Consider the following 19,131-nt stretch of genomic DNA (forward strand, 5'->3'; position numbering starts at 1 on the left):
ATTGATATCTGGTGTTCAGATGGGTTTGTGTCCCATATAAATATACTTGTGTAATTTTACAGAAGTATGCAGTTTAAATAAATCCTGAGTCTTTCTCGTGTTAATTTATACTACTTTAATATGGAAAATAACTGCAGATATAAAGTGTCATGTCTAGTATATTAGCTAAACATTTTTTTTTTAATTCTTTCACAGGGTGGGGAAAAAAGGGAAAAGGCATTCAGAATCTGACCAGTGTAGGTGATCTCCTCTGCCACCAGATTCAAAGCCAAAAAAACCACAACACCCAAACAAAACCCCTCTGTTCACCTATGCAGTTTTTTGAAGAGAAATGAACAATTACTAGTTTGACTAACATTCTGAATAATTGATTTGTTGCACTTTCTGCTAAAGAAAAAATAGAAAACTAGTATTCTAGCAAAGCTTAAACTTTAATTGAAATGCGATAATTAGTTTTTCATCATTCAATAAAACTTACTCTTCCATTTGTATGTTTGAATTCTTGCTTTCTTAAAATTTCTCAATTAAGAATACTTCATTTAATGACTATCAAGATACAAATGCATTAGTATGCAAATGGTGAAAGTTTCACCAAACCAAAACTAAAAATGAGGCAGCTCATGCAAAGCCATCTCCCTGTGGCTGAATCTGAATCTAATTAATGTCAACAGTCATTATTTCCTCTCCCTGTATAGCACATCTGTATCCTTTTATTTCCATTGTGTGTGTGTATATATACATGAGTTTCAGTTGCAAGATGCAGAAGCTAGCACATGCAACTACCATGTAAAAAGAGCTTTTGTATCTTTTGGCTCTGAAAAATGCCCTGTGTCTTGCCTCAGAGCATGCTCAGTAGTAAATAGTTAATCTTGTGCTAAGAGACAAAATTTGAACATTTTTTTTGCCCCATGTGTACTGTCAGTGAATGTGATATGGCTATGAAAATGCAGAATTGTTTGTGCAGCACTGAATTTAGTACTAAATCCTGGGATCTTACTTATATTGGGATAGTTGTTGAAGTGGAGTATTACAGAGTACAAATAGGAGCTGCCTGACTTAAACTGGGTTAGCAAATCCCTATTAGGTACCTGGGCAGTCAGCAGAGAACACAGAAGTTGGAAGGAAAGAACCAGAGAAGAGAATAAGGGGGAAACAAAGCGATATAGCTGTAGTTCTAAAAATAGAAAATTAGAAAAAAAAGAAAAAAAAAAAAAAAGAAACTTTTTATTTAATGCAATGAAGCACTGAGCAATTTCCAAAGCAAGATATGTATGAAGATGGCACTTCATTGGGAGATAGGAAGATAGGATAAGAAAGCAGGAAAAAAGTCTTTATCAATCGATTTCTTGATCCCATGAATCTGTTAAACTTCTATGGTTATCAGTGACTTCTGAAAATTAATAGCATGAAGGTGCTAACAGTGGGATAAAACTTCAAGAAATTAGACATTGTAGCTAATAGTCCAAAATTATTTAAATTTCATAATAGTACTGGAAGACTTGCTGTAGCTTCACTGACTTTATTTGTCCTAGGTTGTTGTGGTTGTGTGCGTGTGTGTGTTTGCGTGGTGGTGGTGGTTGTTCTGACCAGCTCTTCAAAATTCACTTCCAAATACCACATCCTTGGGACTGATGACACTTTAGAATTGGTGTAACCTGCACTGATACTACTTTTCAGAACTGTGTACTCTGTGACCAAATAGTAACTGCAGCATCTTGTTTGTCCTAATAGATAAAACATTACTAGGTGGATCAAAGTAATCTGTCTTTTTAATAGTCTAATTCAAATTAAAAAACCCCAATTCTTTTTTTGTTTGTTTGTTTGTTTGTTTTTCATTATCTGCTGTTCCTTAAGAAATGTTTCTTTTCCCCAAACAAGGTTTGTAATTTTAAGATATACCTTCTTTCAATATATTCATATTTGTGAGCAATTTTGAATTAGGAAATCCAGGATATAGCTTTTCCTGAAATCCAATCACTCTGTTTCAAGTCATCACTAAATTGTTAAATTATATTTAGAGGTAAGAATTCAAAGCTGTATTACTTCGGATGTCTCGAAGCCAAAAGCCAACAGATTGGCTTCCACTATTCTTTAAATTTGTCTTCCTGTAAATTTTAAATTACCCTTCTGTCCCTCCTTGACATAGGTTTCCCCCCCCGCCGACCATCAGTAAAAGGTGTCTGTCTGTCGTGTGTGTCCCCCCCCCCCAGCACTGTGGAACAGTATTTTTTCTTGTCTTATTGAGTTTGACATAAATGAAAATTAGCTTGTATAATGCTTGTTGATTAGCAGCAGAAGGAATTCTATTAAAAGGAGAAAGAAGTTGTATTCTAAAAGTGCATGTTCACCTCCTCATAAAAAGCTTATTCTGTTTTTAAGTACTAAAGAAATAGAGACACACTTCTAATTTGGGCAATGCTGAATACAGTTCTCATTGGTCAACAATTAATCTCAGTCCTCTGTAGCAGTGCTACATATCAAGGTGCCGCGATTAGATCACTGGTCGGCCCGGACCAGGGAAGAGACAGATAACACACATGGTGTGAGTGCCAACTCCGTCCTTTATTGCGCAGTTAATTCCTTTTATACTAACAACGGTAGGTGGGATTACTGATACGTCATAGGGAGGCGACGACTAGCCTTCTCCCTTTCCGTGACATCGCGAGATCTTCCGAACGGTGTTCCCTACATCTCCCCCTCCTCATGTCCAACTAGCTCCCATTGGGTTCTCTTTATCGTGGAATATGCACCTGTGTTTTTCTAATTGGTATCTTTCTTATTTTTGTCTTCTTGTTTATTCTGTTCAAGGCCTTCTAAAGGCGTCTGGAATGCTCTTGTGACCGTTAGCTAAAAATGTTCCCACAACAATTCCCCCTCCCTTTTTCTATTAGAAGAGTATTAACAGATTTAGTCACCACCATCCGCGAACTCAGCCCAGCAATCGGTAGGTGCCAGCTTTACGTGGGCGTCCCCACAGAGGCAACGATGGCCTTGCCGTACACCAGCCCGATGCTCTTTGGAAAATCCCGGTATTTGTACATTTGCAGAGGAACAGATTTCAGCACACGTGGCCAGCGGGTGCTAAAATTCGCCTCAGTTGAAACATGGGGAGCCTATGGCACATGCGGTCGCTGGCCAGGCGTGCCGCACGAGTCATAGCCATCCTGTCTATTGGTTCACGGGCTTAGTGATGTGGTTGCAGTGCACAGAGAATCTTGACCTGTTATGTCGGCTAAGGTGACCTACAAGGTCTATGAACACAATTAATTAAACACAGTAAAAGCAACATTATACCTAATAAAATACACAAGAATAAAAGAAACCCCGATTTTTAACAAAGATACAAACCAACTCCTAAGTCCCCATCCCGCAGCTAAATGCTCCAAGCCGAAATGACAGTTTTCTTAATTGCTATAAAGGTCTTGCAGCGCCTTCTTGCTTCTGCAGTTCTGTTATCTTGTTTATTAATTGCTCCAGCGTCAGAAATTCGTAGCAGATACCCAAGACGTCACAAGCCAGGAAAGGATAACAGCAATCTGTAAAGAAAAAACACTCAAACACTACGAGGTTAGGGCAGGACGAACCATACGACTAGGGACCCATTTCAGTAGCCCTTCAGGTGTCTGTACACAGGCGTACCCCCGCCCGAGGCAACGCAGCTCAAACGGTCCGTCCCATTGGCGTGTCTGGGGATCACGCACACGGACCAACGGGTAGGGGCCTTTCTCTTCCGTAGTCGTAAAACGTCGTTGCGCCGCCGTCTGGTCCAGGTCCCCCCGAATTGTCTGATTTAATGAAGTTAACGCAGTTAACAGGAGACGCTGTGTACGGAGAACAGGTGAATTATCCCGTAAGCAGGAGGGCTCCGCCTGCTCCCCCTCCCTAAGCCGATCTAGCAGGGTCTTTAAGGTTCGATGTGCTCGTTCTACAATGGCCTGGCCAGTGCTGTTATAAGGAATGCCATGTACAAGGGCTATACCCCAGATTGCACAAAATCGTTTCACCTTTTCCGCGGTATAAGCTGTGCCATTATCCGTCTTGATCTGTCGTGGAATCCCCAGTTGGGCTATGCAAGCACGCCAGTGTTGTACAACTGCCAAGCTATTCTGCTTCCTGTGCACTGTAGCGAGAATATACTTACTATAGGTGTCTACGGTAACATGCAAATACTGTAGTGGCTTAAAGGGAGCGTACTCCGGTCCACTCATGTTGACTGCGGGCTACTTATGCTAACTCTAAATAATCAGGCTCAAAGAAATGTTCCCTCATTTTCTATGAAATCTCTCACAATTTCCCCTTTTCTTTTTTTTTTTTTTTTCTTTTTTCCGTGCAAGATTCCCCTTATTTCACAAAAGAATCCAACTTATATATGTTTCAACAAAGATCTAGAAAGAACTAACGGTATACAGCCAATACTACTAACACAGGAGCACATATCTGGCTCAGCTGGGATTCTTGACAGTCCTCAGAACAGTTAAAGATAAAAACATTCTATACACATACTCGTGACTGTCTTCAGCCACATCTTCCCAGGCCTACACAAGGCCATCCTCCAACCTGACCTTGTAAAACTAGTTCTTCAAGGCTTGGCAAACATGCAGCACAACAAATTCTAACGGTCACTCTTGAAAACAAATGCCAGGTGTTCCGAGCTGCTCCCACATCGCCCCCTTTTTTGTTTAGGAACATCAGATTCACGAGGAAGGCAGCGAGGACTCTAGCTTCGAACTGACGCAATCCTCGTACTGCTGCTCAGGTGATTCTGATTGCTGCAAACACACAAATGATTAATAATTCTCCAATAGCAATATAAATTCAGATACACAAATTTAAACCTTCAAATCATGTTTTTGGATTTAAGCATTCAACAGTATTAGACAATTCTTTGAAAAACACCTTATTCTGCTAATTTCGTATATACACTTTCATTCCCTTGTAAAGGAGTTACACAGAGCCCTTGTTTTTGAAATACCCAATTGCAATGTAATTTCATTCTATTTTATAATGCATTTTGTCTATGTGATGGGTTGATCCTGGCTGGACACCATTTACCTACCATAGCTATCCTATCACTCTCTCCTCCACAGCTGGACAGGGGAACGGGAAATGAGGTTTTGCGGTTAGTTCATCACACATTAACTCTGTCACTTCATCCTCCTCAGTGGCAGCACTCATCACACTCTTCCCCTGTTCCAGCGTGGGATCTCTCCCACGGGAGACAGTCCTCCACGAAGATCTTCAGCATGGGTCCCCTCCACGGCGTGCAGTCCTTCAGGAGCACACTGCTCCAGCGTGGACCTCCATAGACCGCAGGGGAACGACCCGTCTCACCACGGTCTTCACCACGGGCTGCAGGGGAATCTCTGCTCCGGTGCCTGGAGCATCTCCTCCTCCCCCTCCTTCTGCACTGACCTTGGTGTCTGCAGGGTTATTTCTCTTAGATGTTCTCACTCTTCAGCTGCCATGTCTGTGTGTTCCGCAACCGCATCTCTCTTCCCTCTCTCCAGCTGTTTGTTTTTTAATTTTTTTTTCTGTCTCTTCCTCTCTCTCTCTTTTTTTTTTTATTTTTCCAATTATTTTTATGCAAGCCAAGTTACATGAAATGCTTTTGCAATCATACGTTCAACTATTTTATGATACGTGGTACAATCATTACAACTGCTAATATTACAATTAAAATAACTGAGCCATGCATAAGCAAATCTTTCAACCATCCCGTAATTCCCAAACTTGTTAGCCGTCCAGTTAAAGCTGTGTCAGTTATCGTGAGCCTTTTACTGTGAATCATATTGATATCGGGTGTTAGTAACGCAAGTCGTCCGAGGCTACATGGCCTCCTGTTAAGTTGTGATGGAATTCCTCTCCCACGCTCTATTCCCACAAATTAAAAACATCCCCGCAGGTAAAGCAGCTGGAATAGAAAAAAGAGCGTGATATTCTGGAATAGATATAGTTACACCAAGCTGTAGCATTTCTATATACAGGCAAAATAGCATTTACATTCTGACCCTTTCGAGTGGTGTTATGGGTGTAATTAAACATCACACAGGGATTCATGATGACTGATCCTAAGAACTCTAACTCTTGAGGTTCTTGCATTTCTTGAGGCAGGTGTGCATACAACAGGAAAAGTAAACATGGTATCTCCTTGCTGTAGAGCTTTTTCTCGACAGCGTTCCATCAAGCTATGTGTATTTTTTCCCAAATTATTAAGTGAATCGTCATGGATTAGACAGAGGCACAGAGTTAGAGGGAGTAGCAGGAGAAGGAGATACAGGCAGTGCAGCAAAGCGAGGTTCTGTTTTAAGTTCTGCAAACCCTGGAGAGGGAGTACCAGGGGATTGGGGTGGGGGGGTGGGGGACGGCAGCGGTCCCGGCCGCGCAGAGGCCGCGGGAGGCAGCGGCGGGACGGCCGCGGCAGGCAGCGGTGGAGGTAATGAGGGATATAAATCCGGCTCTTTTTCAGAGTCCACCCTGCCTGATACAAAAGAATTATTATCAGAATCAGAATCCTGCTCGTTAGCGGCCTGCTTACAGACTGCCTCCTCAAAAGCAGTATCAGGCTGTACCCGCCTGCAAAACTTGTTGCAAGGCCGCCACTACCGGACGCGCTTCCCGGTGTTGCTCTCTCTCCAGTACCTGGCGTATCATGTTGCCTAGGGACGAACCCGCTGGCAAATGAGAGACAAGCGCTGCGCTCTGTGGGTTAGCTTGAGCCCTAGCACATTCAAGCACAATCGCCTCTTTAGCCGCCTCCGGGAGGTTTGCCGCCTGCACAGCAAGCTGAAGCCCATCTAAAAAGGCAGTAAACCTCTCGGCAATCCCCTGCCGAACTTTCACGCAAGGGGGGTCCGCTCTATCCATGGCCGCGACACGCCCAAGAGCGGCCAAGGCAGTTGTTGCGACTGCCGTAAAGTCACGCCCGCGCATGCCCCGTGCCTGTGCCTGAGGCGTTGCAAACCGTCCCTCCCCATGAGCTGCCGAACCACCCGCCGCAACTCCTCTCGTGGATACTGGGGGGGGGGGGGGCGCATCAGGTCCCGCTGGTGCCGCCTCTGCAGGAAAAACCTCCGTCTCCGCCGCACCCTCCGTGCCCATGTCCGCAATTAAGGACGGCCCACTCTGTGAACCCCGCTCCACGGCCGCCCGCTCCGTCTGAGTCCGACCCGCTGTCCCCGAGGGCACTGTCCCCGCTGTCCCCGAGGGCGCTGTCCCCGCTGCTCCCGAGGCGGCGCTGCACCCGCAGACGCAGCAGCTCGCGCCGCCAACCAGCACGCCTCAGCCTCCCGTCCCGCCGCGACCACCTGCTCCACCTTCCCCCAACTCTGCGATCGTTCAGCAGCTCCGCGCTCGGATCGGAGCAAGGACTCCCGAATCTCTCCCCAATTTGGGGGGCTCAAAACTTATCTAGGAAACTCAATGTCCCCCCGGCGCAGCATCCATTGGATGCATTCGCCCGTGGGGCCCCTCCTAATCGAACCGCGGGCACCCGCCTCATCAGCTAACACCTTTAATACCTTAATCGCTTGCGCAAGCTCCATCGTCGCCTGTGCGGCCGATCACGTCGGGGTCACCACTATGTAGCAGTGCTACATATCAAGGTGCCGCGATTAGATCACTGGTCGGCCCGGACCAGGGAAGAGACAGTTAACACACATGGTGTGAGCGTCAACTTCCTCTTTTATTGCGCAGTTAATTCCTTTTATACTAACAACGGTAGGTGGGATTACTGATATGTCATAGGGAGGCGACGACTAGCCTTCTACCTTTCCGTGACATCGCGAGATCTTCCGAACGCTGTACCCTACAGTCCTCCTTTCCCAGTTGTCGTGGTTTAAGCCCAGCCAGCAACTAGGCACCATGCAGCCGCTCGCTCACTCCTCCCCGCTCCCGGTGGGATGGGGAGGAGAATCGAAAAAAAAAAAAGTAAAACTCGTGGGTTGAGATAGGAACGATTTCATAACTAAAGTAAAATAAAATGTAACTGAAGTAAAGTAAAATGTAATACTAACAATAATAATAAAATATAATAATAATAACGAAAAGGAATATAATAAAATAATAATTAAAGAAAACAACAAAACAAGAAAAGAAAAGACAAGTGACGCACAATGCAATTGCTCACCACCCACTGACCGATGCCTGAGCAGCGATCCGCCCCCCGCCCCCCCCGGCCAACTCCCCCCAGTTTATATACTGAGCATGACGTTCTATGGTAAGGAATATCCCTTTGGCTAGTTTGGGTCAGGTGTCCTGGCCGTGCTCCCTCCCAGCTTCTCGTGCACCTGCTTGCTGGCAGAGCACGGGAAACTGAACAATCCTTAACTTAGGACAAGCGCTACTTAGCAACAGCTAAAACATCAGTGTGTTATCAACATCATTCTCACACTAAATCCAAAACACACTGTACCAGCTACTAAGAAGAAAATTAACTCTATCCCAGTCGAAACCAGGACACCAGTTCACCACTTAATATATCAGCCGAGCCATCCAGTATAAATTGCAAGGAAATTCTTTAATCAGCTGATTTGTTCTCCACTATGTCGCCCTTATTCTTAGAAGTTAGTTGTGTATGACTTTGGGGGGGGGAGGAACGCTATTTTTCCATATCTTGTTCCTTTTACATTTGTAATAAATGAGTGTTCATAAAGAGAAAGCTTATTTTATAGTCGTTGCAGCCTGTTTCGGGGTGGGAGGAGGAGAGGGAGGCAGGGAGGGAGGGAGGGGGGGAGAGAGACACATGCACACTCCCAGTATGCTTTCTTCTGAAAATTTAGCAATTCTCTTGCTATTTTCCCATAATCTGAGTCATTTTAGATTGTGAGTGTATATAACTTACTGATAGCCAGATTTGTCGCTCTTCTGATTTCCAGTACAAATCTTCAGTAGTATTCTGTATTTGTCCTAGTTGCTTTGAAATAAGCTGTAAATCGTGTATGTAGCAACATATATAGGAAGACTCAGCAAATAAAGATTATGCCTTTTAAAAAATAAAATAAAAATTACCGGAATTTCAAGACCAAAGGTGAGGTGACAGAAATCCTGAACAGAGAGAAGGAAGAGAAAGACTCCTATTTACTGAGATAATAGTGTGAATAAAACAACAAAAATAAGTAGGGATAATGCTTAGATAGTAGAGTCCAATTGGAAAATGCTTGTCTACTGCTCAGGATAATCAAACTGATGAATGTTGTTGGTTTTTTTGTTTTGTTTTGTTTTGTTTTGTTTTGTTTTTTTCTCTCTAGACTTTGAAAGAGTGATTCCAGCTAAGAACTAGCAGTCATAGTTCAGAAGCTCAGGGCTCTATTCCTGCCTAATGCTACTTTTATGGAGCTCTTTAATGTCTTCTAGAGAGTAAAGACAAATCCCACTCAAAGTGAGATAACAGCATTTCATTTATTGGAATTATTGATGAACTAACAAGGATGTTGCACTCTGGTTCTAGCAAAGCATTATGCCTGTGGTTTGCTATATTAAAGGCAGGGTATTCACAAAGTGAGCCCCATAACAACAGTAGAAGATAACTGTTGTCTATCCAGTTACACTTCAGCATGCAGCGTTTTCAATTTAACCTTTTTAATTGACTCTAAAACAAGAGTCCTAACCTCAACTCAGGAATGGGAAGGGAAACTTAATACACATCCTGTGTGGGGTTTTTTGTTTGTTTGTTTGTTTGTTTGTTTTTCCTTTTTTTAAATTTTATTTTATTTTTCTTTTTTCCTTTTGGACATATGAAAGTAGAAGTTAATACGTTTGGGGGTTTTTTTTTCTTTCTTCCCCTATGCATGAAAAACATGAAAGGTGAATGTGTTATCTTCTGGTTTTAATGTTCAGAAATATAAGGAATGTTATGTCTAATTTATAGCAAAACTTTGGAGATCTTGGTTGTAAGTTTTAATGCAATTAATACCACCTGAGGCCTTGGCTAAACTCAGAATTGTAACATTTTAACTTAAGGTTGTCGTGGTTTAACCCCAGCCAGCAACTAAGCACCACGCAGCCGCTCACTCACTCCCCCCCCACCCAGTGGGATGGGGGAGAAAATCGGGAAAAGAAGTAAAACTCGTGGGTTGAGATAAGAACGGTTTAATAGAACAGAAAGGAAGAAACTAATAATGATAATGATAACACTAATAAAATGACAACAGCAATGATAAAAGGATTGGAATGTACAAATGATGTGCAGTGCAATTGCTCACCACCCGCCGATCGACACCCAGCTAGTTCCTGAGCGGCGATCCCCCACCCCCACTCCCCCCAGTTTATACACTAGATGTGGCGTCACACGGTATGGAATACCCCGTTGGCCACTTTGGGTCAGCTGCCCTGGCTGTGTCCTGTGCCAACTTCTTGTGCCCCTCCAGCTTTCTCGCTGGCTGGGCATGAGAAGCTGAAAAATCCTTGACTTTAGTCTAAACATTACTTAGCAACAACTGAAAACATCAGTGTTATCAACATTCTTCTCATACTGAACTCAAAACATAGCACTGTGTATTGGCTTTGTGTGGCAAGGTTTTGGTAGCGGGGGGGGTTACAGGGGTGGCTTCTGTGAGAAGCTGCTGGAAGCTTCCCCTGTGTCCGACAGAGCCAATACCAGCCGGCTCTAAGACCGACCCGCCGCCGGCCAAGGCCGAGCCAATCAGCGATAGTGGTAACGCCTCTGTGATAACATTTTTAAGAAGGAAAAAAAGTTGGGACAGACGGAAACGGCAGCCGGAGAGAGGAGTGAGAACATGTAAGAGAAAACAACCCTGCAGACACCAAGGTCAGTGAAGAAGGAGGGGGAGGAGATGCTCCAGGCGCCGGAGCAGAGATTCCCCTGCGGCCCGTGGTGAAGACCATGGTGAGGCAGGCTGTCCCCCTGCAGTCCATGGAGGTCCACGGTGGAGCAGATATCCACCTGTAGCCCGTGGAGGACCCCACGCCGGAGCAGGTGGGTTCCCGAAGGAGGCTGTGACCCCGTGGGAACCCTGCGCTGGAGCAGGCTCCTGGCAGGACCTGCGGATCTGTGGAGAGAGGAGCCCACGGAGCAGGTTTTCTGGCAGGACTTGTGACCCCGTGGGGGACCCACGCTGGAGCAGTGTGCTCCTGAAGGACTGCACACCGTGGAAAGGACCCATGCTGGAGCAGTTTGTGAAGAACTGCAGCCCGTGGGAAGGACCCACGTTGGAGAAGTTTGTGGAGGACTGTCTCCTGTGGGAGGGACCCCACGCTGGAGCAGGGGAAGAGTGTGATGAGTCCTCCCCCTGAGGAGGATGAAGCGGCAGAAAATAACGTGTGATGAACTGACCGTAAACCCCATTCCCCGTCCCCCTGTGCCGCTGGGGGGGGGTTGGTAGAGAATCCGGGAGTGAAGTTGTGCCCGGGAAGAAGGGAGGGGTGGAGGGAAGGTGTTCTGAGATTTGGTTTTATTTCTCATTACCCTACTCTGGTTGATTGGCAATAAATTGAGTTAATTTTCCCCAAGCTGAGTCTGTTTTGCCTGTGACGGTAATTGGTGAGTGATCTCTCCTGTCCTTATCTTGACCCACAAGCTCTTTGTTATATTTTCTCTCCCCTGTCCAGCTGAGGAGGGGGGAGTGATAGAATGGCTTTGGTGGGCACCTGGCGTCCAGCCAGGGTCAACCCACCACACACCGTACCAGCTACTAGGAAGACAATTAACTCTATCCCAGCTGAAACCAGGACAAAGTATAACTTTAAACTGAGTTTAGCTAAACTGGTTCAAACCTTTTACTGATATTCTCAATTTGGTTCAACTTGGCTTGAGCCAGTATTTTGATTTTGATGCAAAATATTCCCTGGTCACTGCAAGTTCATTTTCAGTTGTGTGTGGGGTGTGGGGTTTTTGTTTGTTTTGGTTTGTGGTTTTTTTTTTTCAAATTTAAGTGACTACATTTGATTAAATCAACTACCTATGGAAAAAAATCACAAACTGGAGATGTCTAGTCAGAGCTGGGAATTAAGGTGAAATGAAAACTGGTAAGATGCTTGACTCGAAGTAAATCAGGTCTATTAGCTAGAAGGCAGAATTTTCTTCTTCTCGGATACCTATTAACAAGAAACAATTAAAGGAAACAATTTTGAAAATTACATTATTTGGAATTATTAGGAGTATAAAGTATTTTAAATTGTATGGAAGAATGCTCAGAATTTGACTTCTAATGAACGTTTACAGCACCTGGTAGAGTTCACATTAGTGGTCTGACCTGGCTGTTGAAGTTTAGAGACTTCACTGGAAGGAGAGTTGTGCAAGATTTCCGTCTGGCTTGAGTCTTGACCTGTTTATTAATAAGCACTTTGTTATATTATATAAAGTTATTCATCTGTACATAAAGAAGCTGAACTGCTGCAGTAAATGCTGTAATTGTAGATGAGGAAAAAGGAATGGTATAAAAATTAAACTGCTGTCTCTAATATCAAACTTACTTTGAATTATATTCTTTAGGATCAGAAGTTGATGCAGAAAAGTTGTGCAGATCATAGAATCATAGAATATCTCAAGTTGGAAGGGACCCATAAGGATCATTGAGTCCAACTCCCTGCTCCTCGCAGGACTACCTAAAACTAAACCATATGACTAAGAGACGCTCCTTGAACTCTGACAGGCTTGGTGCCATGACCACTTCCCTGGGGAGCCTGTTCCAGTGACCAACCGCCCTCCCAGTGAAGAACCTTTTCCTAATGTCCAATCTGAACTTCCCCTGTCGCAGCTTCATTCCATTTCCTCATGTCCTGTCAATGGTCAGCAGAGAGAGGAGATCAGCACCTTCCCCTCCGCTGCCCCCCTTGAGGAAGTTGTAGAGTGCAATGAGGTCACCCCTCAGCCTTCTCTTCTCCAAGCTGAACAAACCAAGTGACCTCAGCCGCTCCTCATAAGTCTTGCCCTCGAGACCTTTCACCATCTTGGTCGCCCTCCTCTGGACACACTCTAATAGTTTGATGGCCGCCTTATGTTGAGGCACCCAAACCAGCATACAGTACTCGAGGTGGGGCCGCACCAGTGCAGTGCACAGTGGGACAATCACCTCCCTTGACCAGCTAGCTATGCTGTGCTCGATGCACCCCAGGACACGGTTGGCGCTTTTGGCTGCCAGGGCACACTGTTGACTCATATTCAACTTACCATCAACCCAAACCCCCAGATCTCTTTCCGCGGGGCTGCTCTCCAGCCTCTCGTCCCCCAATTTGTATGTATAACCAGGATTACCCCGTCCCCGTCTATCATAATAGATGATTATAGAAAGAGGAAATAAAAGCGCAGGGGGAAGGAAGGAAGCGGGGGAAAAAAGTGAAACCAAGAGTAAAGAAATGAAAAGTGAAAAGATATTGTTCAAAATAAAAACAGCCTATGGAGGAGTAAGAACTCAAAATCCTTTGCTGGATCATTTTCATTTTCTATGCATTGTGTATAAGCTGTATTCTGAACTATCTCAATTTGAACACACAAGCATATTGTCATGTTTCAGGGTATTTTCTACCTTGACACTTTCAGTATAGGCAAATAAACTCCCTTTTCCATTTTATCTGTACCAAAATGAAGATGATGAAACTACCATTAAAACTTCCTCTTTGCTTACTTAAGGGCTTTTTATGATTTGCAAGTTATTCTTTTATATGAATTTGTATTCTTTGTCCCTCAGGTATTCTCAGTAAATAACACAGATGATTAATTCTCTCATCTGACTTGTAAACATGAAAATTTGTAAATTTCCACTAAGTTAAAGCAGGTAGCATTTGTGCTATTTCAGTACAAACTGTACTCCAAGTAATAATACCATACAACAGTGTAAAATGATATAGTCAGCATAAGCTAGCATATAAACTAAGAGCCATGGATGAGGAACATCTCCTTGTCCTTTGATCTGTTTGATTTCTGCTTGAAATCACTACTTGATTGCAGTGCAAAATGTTATTTCATAATGGCCCTCATTCTGCCAGTCAATAGGACGATGTATCACTAGCATGTGTCAAAGTGCTCTGCTGGATCGGAATTCAACACTTTGTAGGGTCAAGTTCTAATGTGTGGAAAAGGAAACAGCATGACCAAGGAAAGGCTCAGTGGTTAAATATGCCTGAAATAATTTTTACTGTAACAAATTGAAGGTCTAGGACAGACAAAACTTGGGATAGGCTTTAGCCATTTTTGCTATTCCAGTTTTAAAACCTTTTATCAGATTTTTAATTGGTTTAGTAAAAATTTACTGAACCAATTTAAATAGTTTCTGAGAAATTATCCCAATAGTAGACCAAGCCAACAAATCACTTGATGAATCAGACTATTGTAGGAAAAGGTAATTCCAGGATAACTTAAGGATAAGGAAGAAAGGACATTTGACTCTAGGATTCGAAGCCATCCGTATATTTGATACTAAAACAGGGATAGGAATCTGGAATTTCCTATCTGATGGATAGGAAAATCACTAATGTTTTGGGAAAGGACCTAATTTGGTGATACTAAATTTAAGTATGGATTAAGGGGGGTGGGGGTGGTGTTGTGTCTTTTTTTGTCCAAGTTTGAGGAAAATCTGATTCCCAGCTATGGGATGCTTCCATAGTAATTCTATTTTTAAAGTAGTAAAAGGTTGTTATTTTGATATAGTAAAGGTTGAAAGATCAAGAAAATGAGAATGAGCAAGAGGGAGCCATGAGCAATCGCAAAGCTTAATTAAATGTTTGATGAATTTACGATCTTGTTGAGAAGGCACAAGCAGAGGCCTTGCTTGAATAGATAGGGCCGGAAAAGATAAGAACTCCTGCCTTTGTTCTCGTCCTTGTAGATAATTTAGCTTAAACTAGCCATATGGTTTTACATCACTAATGAAAGCTTAGATAATAAGAGCACTAACAAGCATTTTTTAGGGACCAACGTGCATTCTTTAGGATAAGATGTATCAAAACATGTAAAGGACCATAGTGCGCAGAATCACCTGAGGAGGGTCAAGTAGCGGACAAGTGAGGAAGACTATGGAAGACCACCAGAGGACTCCTGAAGGCCACCAGAGACCTTCAATGTGCCTGCGTAAAGGGCATTTGCATATGCTAATAGTTTCCCCGGAAAACTAATGAATATGCATAACATTTCTCGGAAATCTAGTGAATATGTATGTAGAACATGTACTTAACCTGCACAATTAGGCCTGATGGGGTGCACGATAGGTGGAGCGATCCCTCGTGCACCCAGCGCTGCAATAAAGAATGCCTGCTTTCTAAAACTCCAAAATCGAGTCTTAGAGAGTTTCCTCGACCGGCTTTTTCGGTAACAGTTTGAGATATTGAGTTTTACCCTTAAGCTGATGCTAAACAAGTAACCTAGAAGCAAAAGGCAATTTTATGATCTCTCTTTACATAGGTTCAGAAGCTGTATGTAGTTTTTCTCCCTCGCTTTTTAACGTGAAAGTCGTACAGGTCATGGCACGGCTTTGTTACTTCATACAACATCATTGTGCGTTATATTATATGCAAGTAATAGTGCAATTATATGTAGGACATCAACACTGTAATATTGTAAAACTCATAACATTTTTAATGCATTTACTTGGAACTTCAGAGTACTGAAGTCACCTGACTATATCCGAAAATAAATTTAAAACTTCCATATGGCAGTTTAAGGAACTATTTGTCACTGTCTCTTTTTAAGATTTAAAATCTTCAAACTAACGCGCAAGCGCGCTGAAGGCGAATCCACGCCCGGGGAGACAGCTCCCCCTTTCTAGTGACTTCCCCGGTTCGGGGCGTCATCAGTGCGCGCCGCTTTAGGAGCGAGGCCGTGGCGCGGAGGACTCGCCTGGAGCTGTGCAGTTGGAGCGAGTCAGGTCCCACCCGCCATGTCGGAGGGCGCGGAGAGGTCCGCGGGGGCCCACAGCTCCTCTGAGTCCTCCGCCCAGGGTTTCGCTGCTGCCGAGCCGCGGATCATCAAAATCACGGTGAAGACTCCCAAGGAGAAGGAAGAGTTCGCTGTGCCCGAGACCAGCAGCGTCCAGCAGGTGAGGGGTTGGGGGCGGTGGGTGGGGAGCGCAGCCAGGGGGAAGAGCCCTGGCCTGTGGTTTCCGCCTCCTACGCTTGGAGGGTGAAGGCCCTTCGCGATGACAAAGCAGCTTCTGCTTATTCGAGCTGCTCTCGGCGCTGTTGGGCGAGTATCGGGGCTGCCCCGGCCTTGTGGAGGGCCGCTGCTAACTGAGGTTATCGGGAGTGGTGAAGAAACCTTCTGCGTCGTCTTCTCCACGGCTCCTCCCTGTTGCGATGCTGAGAGCCGGCCCGGGAGGTGGGCGTAGCTCGTTTCGCAATTCTGAGTTGCTCTGCCGAGCTGACTCAGTCTGGCAGTAGGAGGCTCGCTGGCTAACTAGTACAACTGTAGAAAACATATGCAATCACCTCCGTGGCAGTGCTATAGTGCCAATAATTATCTTGACCTAAAATTGGCTTTAGAAACAGCGAGTAGGCTATGGCAAAGATCTCTTAATTTTAGAAAAGCCGCGTCTTTAGACTGTATTAAACTTCCACTACAAATAAAGCACAGCTTCTGCTGTGCTTCAGTGTGCTAGTGTCTGATAGCTCTGAATTGTTAGGGTCTTTGTTCTAAGTTTTTTATGAAAGTTAGTATCTCATTGTGCCTTTGATTCAAGAGAAACAGTGGCACCTACTGAATCATTGACGCTATTTCCTGCAGCACTTCAGTTTTTTGGAGGCCTTCCATGTGAGTATTTACCAGGACTTAATTTGTTTAGATTAGGAGGCTACAAATCGTAGGAAAGGTGTGGTCAAAGCATAAGGCAGATATCTATCTATAAAGCCAGTCTCTCCTACTTGTGAAGGATGTAGATATTGCTATGCTAAAATACTTGAAAAGGTGAAATTCCCTGAAGGAGATTCAGAACTTACTTCATTTTCTATAAAACTTCTCTGAAATTCAATGTATGCAACTTGACATCATGTTATTTTTTTTGTGCAGTAGGTAACTGCAAACCTCACAAAAACCCACAACGGTTATATATGTAAGAGTGCAACTGATGTATAGAAATGGAGCTTTAAATCGTTATTTGCTGATGAGTCAGAAGACACATGTTGTTTTCAGAGGGGAAATGCAAAATGTGAGTTAAAAAGCTCTGATCTTCTAGCCAGGGTGCTGGCTCTATACGTTTTACAGACTCTTGCGCCACCTAGTTGTAAAATTCTTTGTAGTTGCGTTTTGTTTTTTATAAAACACGCTGGTTCTAATTTAAGGATCACATTCGTCCTGAAAAGCAGTTTGATTGCAATAATATTGGGGACTTCAGGAATTATAAACAAACTCATTTAAGATGTAAATTTGCGATATATCTAACTTTAACAACATGATTTCAAATGTGAGTCCCAATGGGAATATCAGGTTTTTCTAGTAGACGGTTGTCTTAAAAACTGAAATAGTTATACATGCTAACAAACCCATAAATTTTTACTGAAAACAATCATAAAAATTTAAGTGATTAATAGAACATATTGCTTTAAAATGTCTTAATCTTCTATAGATATCTTAAACTTTAAATATTGTCTTGGTATCCCTTTGAGCTGATATTAACAGATTAGATTTGCAGTTGAATCTTCCTGCGAAGTAAGACTGCTGCTGCCCCTGTGGGTCCGCCATTTGCTTTGATTCCTGGGCAAAGTTACAGCTGGCACAAAAAAAAAAAAAAAGCAAGACTGTAGTGTGACTAGTATTGGCTGTTTTTCTTAAACTGTCAAAATAAGTTGTTGTTAATAATAAGCATTATATAGCATAATAACAATAGACGTGATACTTCTAGAGCCAGCCCTGAAAATAGGTTAGCCTCAAATAAACAAATTGAGCATCTGTTCAAATGCATATGGGATCAGCAAGTGGGTTGTTCTGTTGGTATAGGCAAGCAGGCAATGTCTGCCCTATTTGCAGGGGGAGGCAGCCTAAACTCGTACAACTGAATAGCTTTTATTTTGCTGTGTGTTCCTGTAGCTAATATTATGACTTAGTGAGACTTGGGTTTGTTTGCAGTCACTTCAGAATAGAGCCAAAACAAAACCCTAAGACTTTTAGATAAATATTTTGGGTTATTAGGGCTAAATTTAGGGCTACACAAAGTGTATTTTATGTTGCTCCGTTGATGTAGGTCAGGTTTGCAACTGTTCAAAGTTGAGGAAGATTTTCCTATGTTAGAAGACTTCAGTAACATAGGGTTTGTTATTGCTGATCCTATGTTGTGCCTCTAAGAACAGGCAGTAGTATGTAGGTTAAAATGAAAAATAACCCTCAAGTACCAAACTGCTCTGGGAGGTCAGTTGATTGTAAGTATCACCCATCTGTCTTTATTTTCCACGGAACTTATTTGATTATGCTGAGCACAGCTTGGCTCAGTATTAGGACAAGGACCAAATATTTGCTTTGTTGATTTGGTATGATACTGAACTTGCAGGCCCATACACTGCTCTGCAAAGACTTCTATTCATGGTAGGTAAAGATGAATACCTATAAGCCTGCTGATTTGAAATCCCAATACGCAGGAGACTTTAGCTCAGTTAGCTCTGTGTTTCATCTTTTTTCCTTAGTTTTATTTTGTGGGTTCTGTGGGCTTGACTTTAACAGTGTGTTTTAGTAAAACTCATATACACAGAGAGTGAGCAGTCATGTTACAGACTACTCGTGCATTACTGTCTCTTCTTAGTGAATGACTTGAATTATTTGAGTGATGAGGTGTTGGAACTGGTTCCATTAAAAGCAATTTTACTTTCTTCATTTAGTCTGTTTACCCTGTAGGCATTCTTGGAATGCCAACATAGCAACATTGGCAAAGTTCAAGATGTTACTGTAATTGATTCAGAGCTACTATCCACCAGCACGTATGCAGACTTTAAGATATCAAATTATGCACTTTGTGAACACTGTAACTCTTAGAGAATAACATAGGTTGCTTTATATTTTTAATTATTAGGCTAACAGAGTTTGGATACAACAAATGTGCGCTATTAATTTTAAAAGCCTGCAGTTCTTGCAGAGAATTATTGTCAATCCTATGATTATCTGAAAATTTCAGGGTAATGTCTGTTTGGAAAAGTTAGTGTAATCGAGTTTAGTTCATATAACCATAGAAAACAGTTTAAATTATTTTTTTTCTCTTTTTA

The 19,131-nt window shown here is 43.1% G+C and overlaps 1 protein-coding gene across 4 annotated transcripts in view; it reads left to right on the top strand.

The window, feature by feature from the left end:
* Window positions 1-19,131, top strand: part of LOC121232838 (ubiquilin-1-like) — a 1,092,736-nt gene that overhangs the window by 1,049,156 nt on the left and 24,449 nt on the right. For 2 of the 4 annotated variants that reach the window (XM_041121292.1, XM_041121293.1), the window contains exon 1: window positions 15,746-15,986. The exons of 1 other annotated variant lie outside the window; for it this stretch is intronic. In XM_041121292.1, coding sequence (XP_040977226.1) covers window positions 15,828-15,986 — 159 coding nt within the window. In that variant the 5' untranslated portion in view covers window positions 15,746-15,827. Of the gene's footprint in view, window positions 1-15,745; window positions 15,987-16,951; window positions 17,091-19,131 lie in introns of those variants that run through there. One more of the 4 variants, XM_041121294.1, reaches the window with a different exon arrangement.

Source organism: Aquila chrysaetos, chromosome W (assembly GCF_900496995.4).
Source record: "Aquila chrysaetos chrysaetos chromosome W, bAquChr1.4, whole genome shotgun sequence".
In the NCBI taxonomy this organism is placed as follows: Eukaryota; Metazoa; Chordata; class Aves; order Accipitriformes; family Accipitridae; genus Aquila; species Aquila chrysaetos.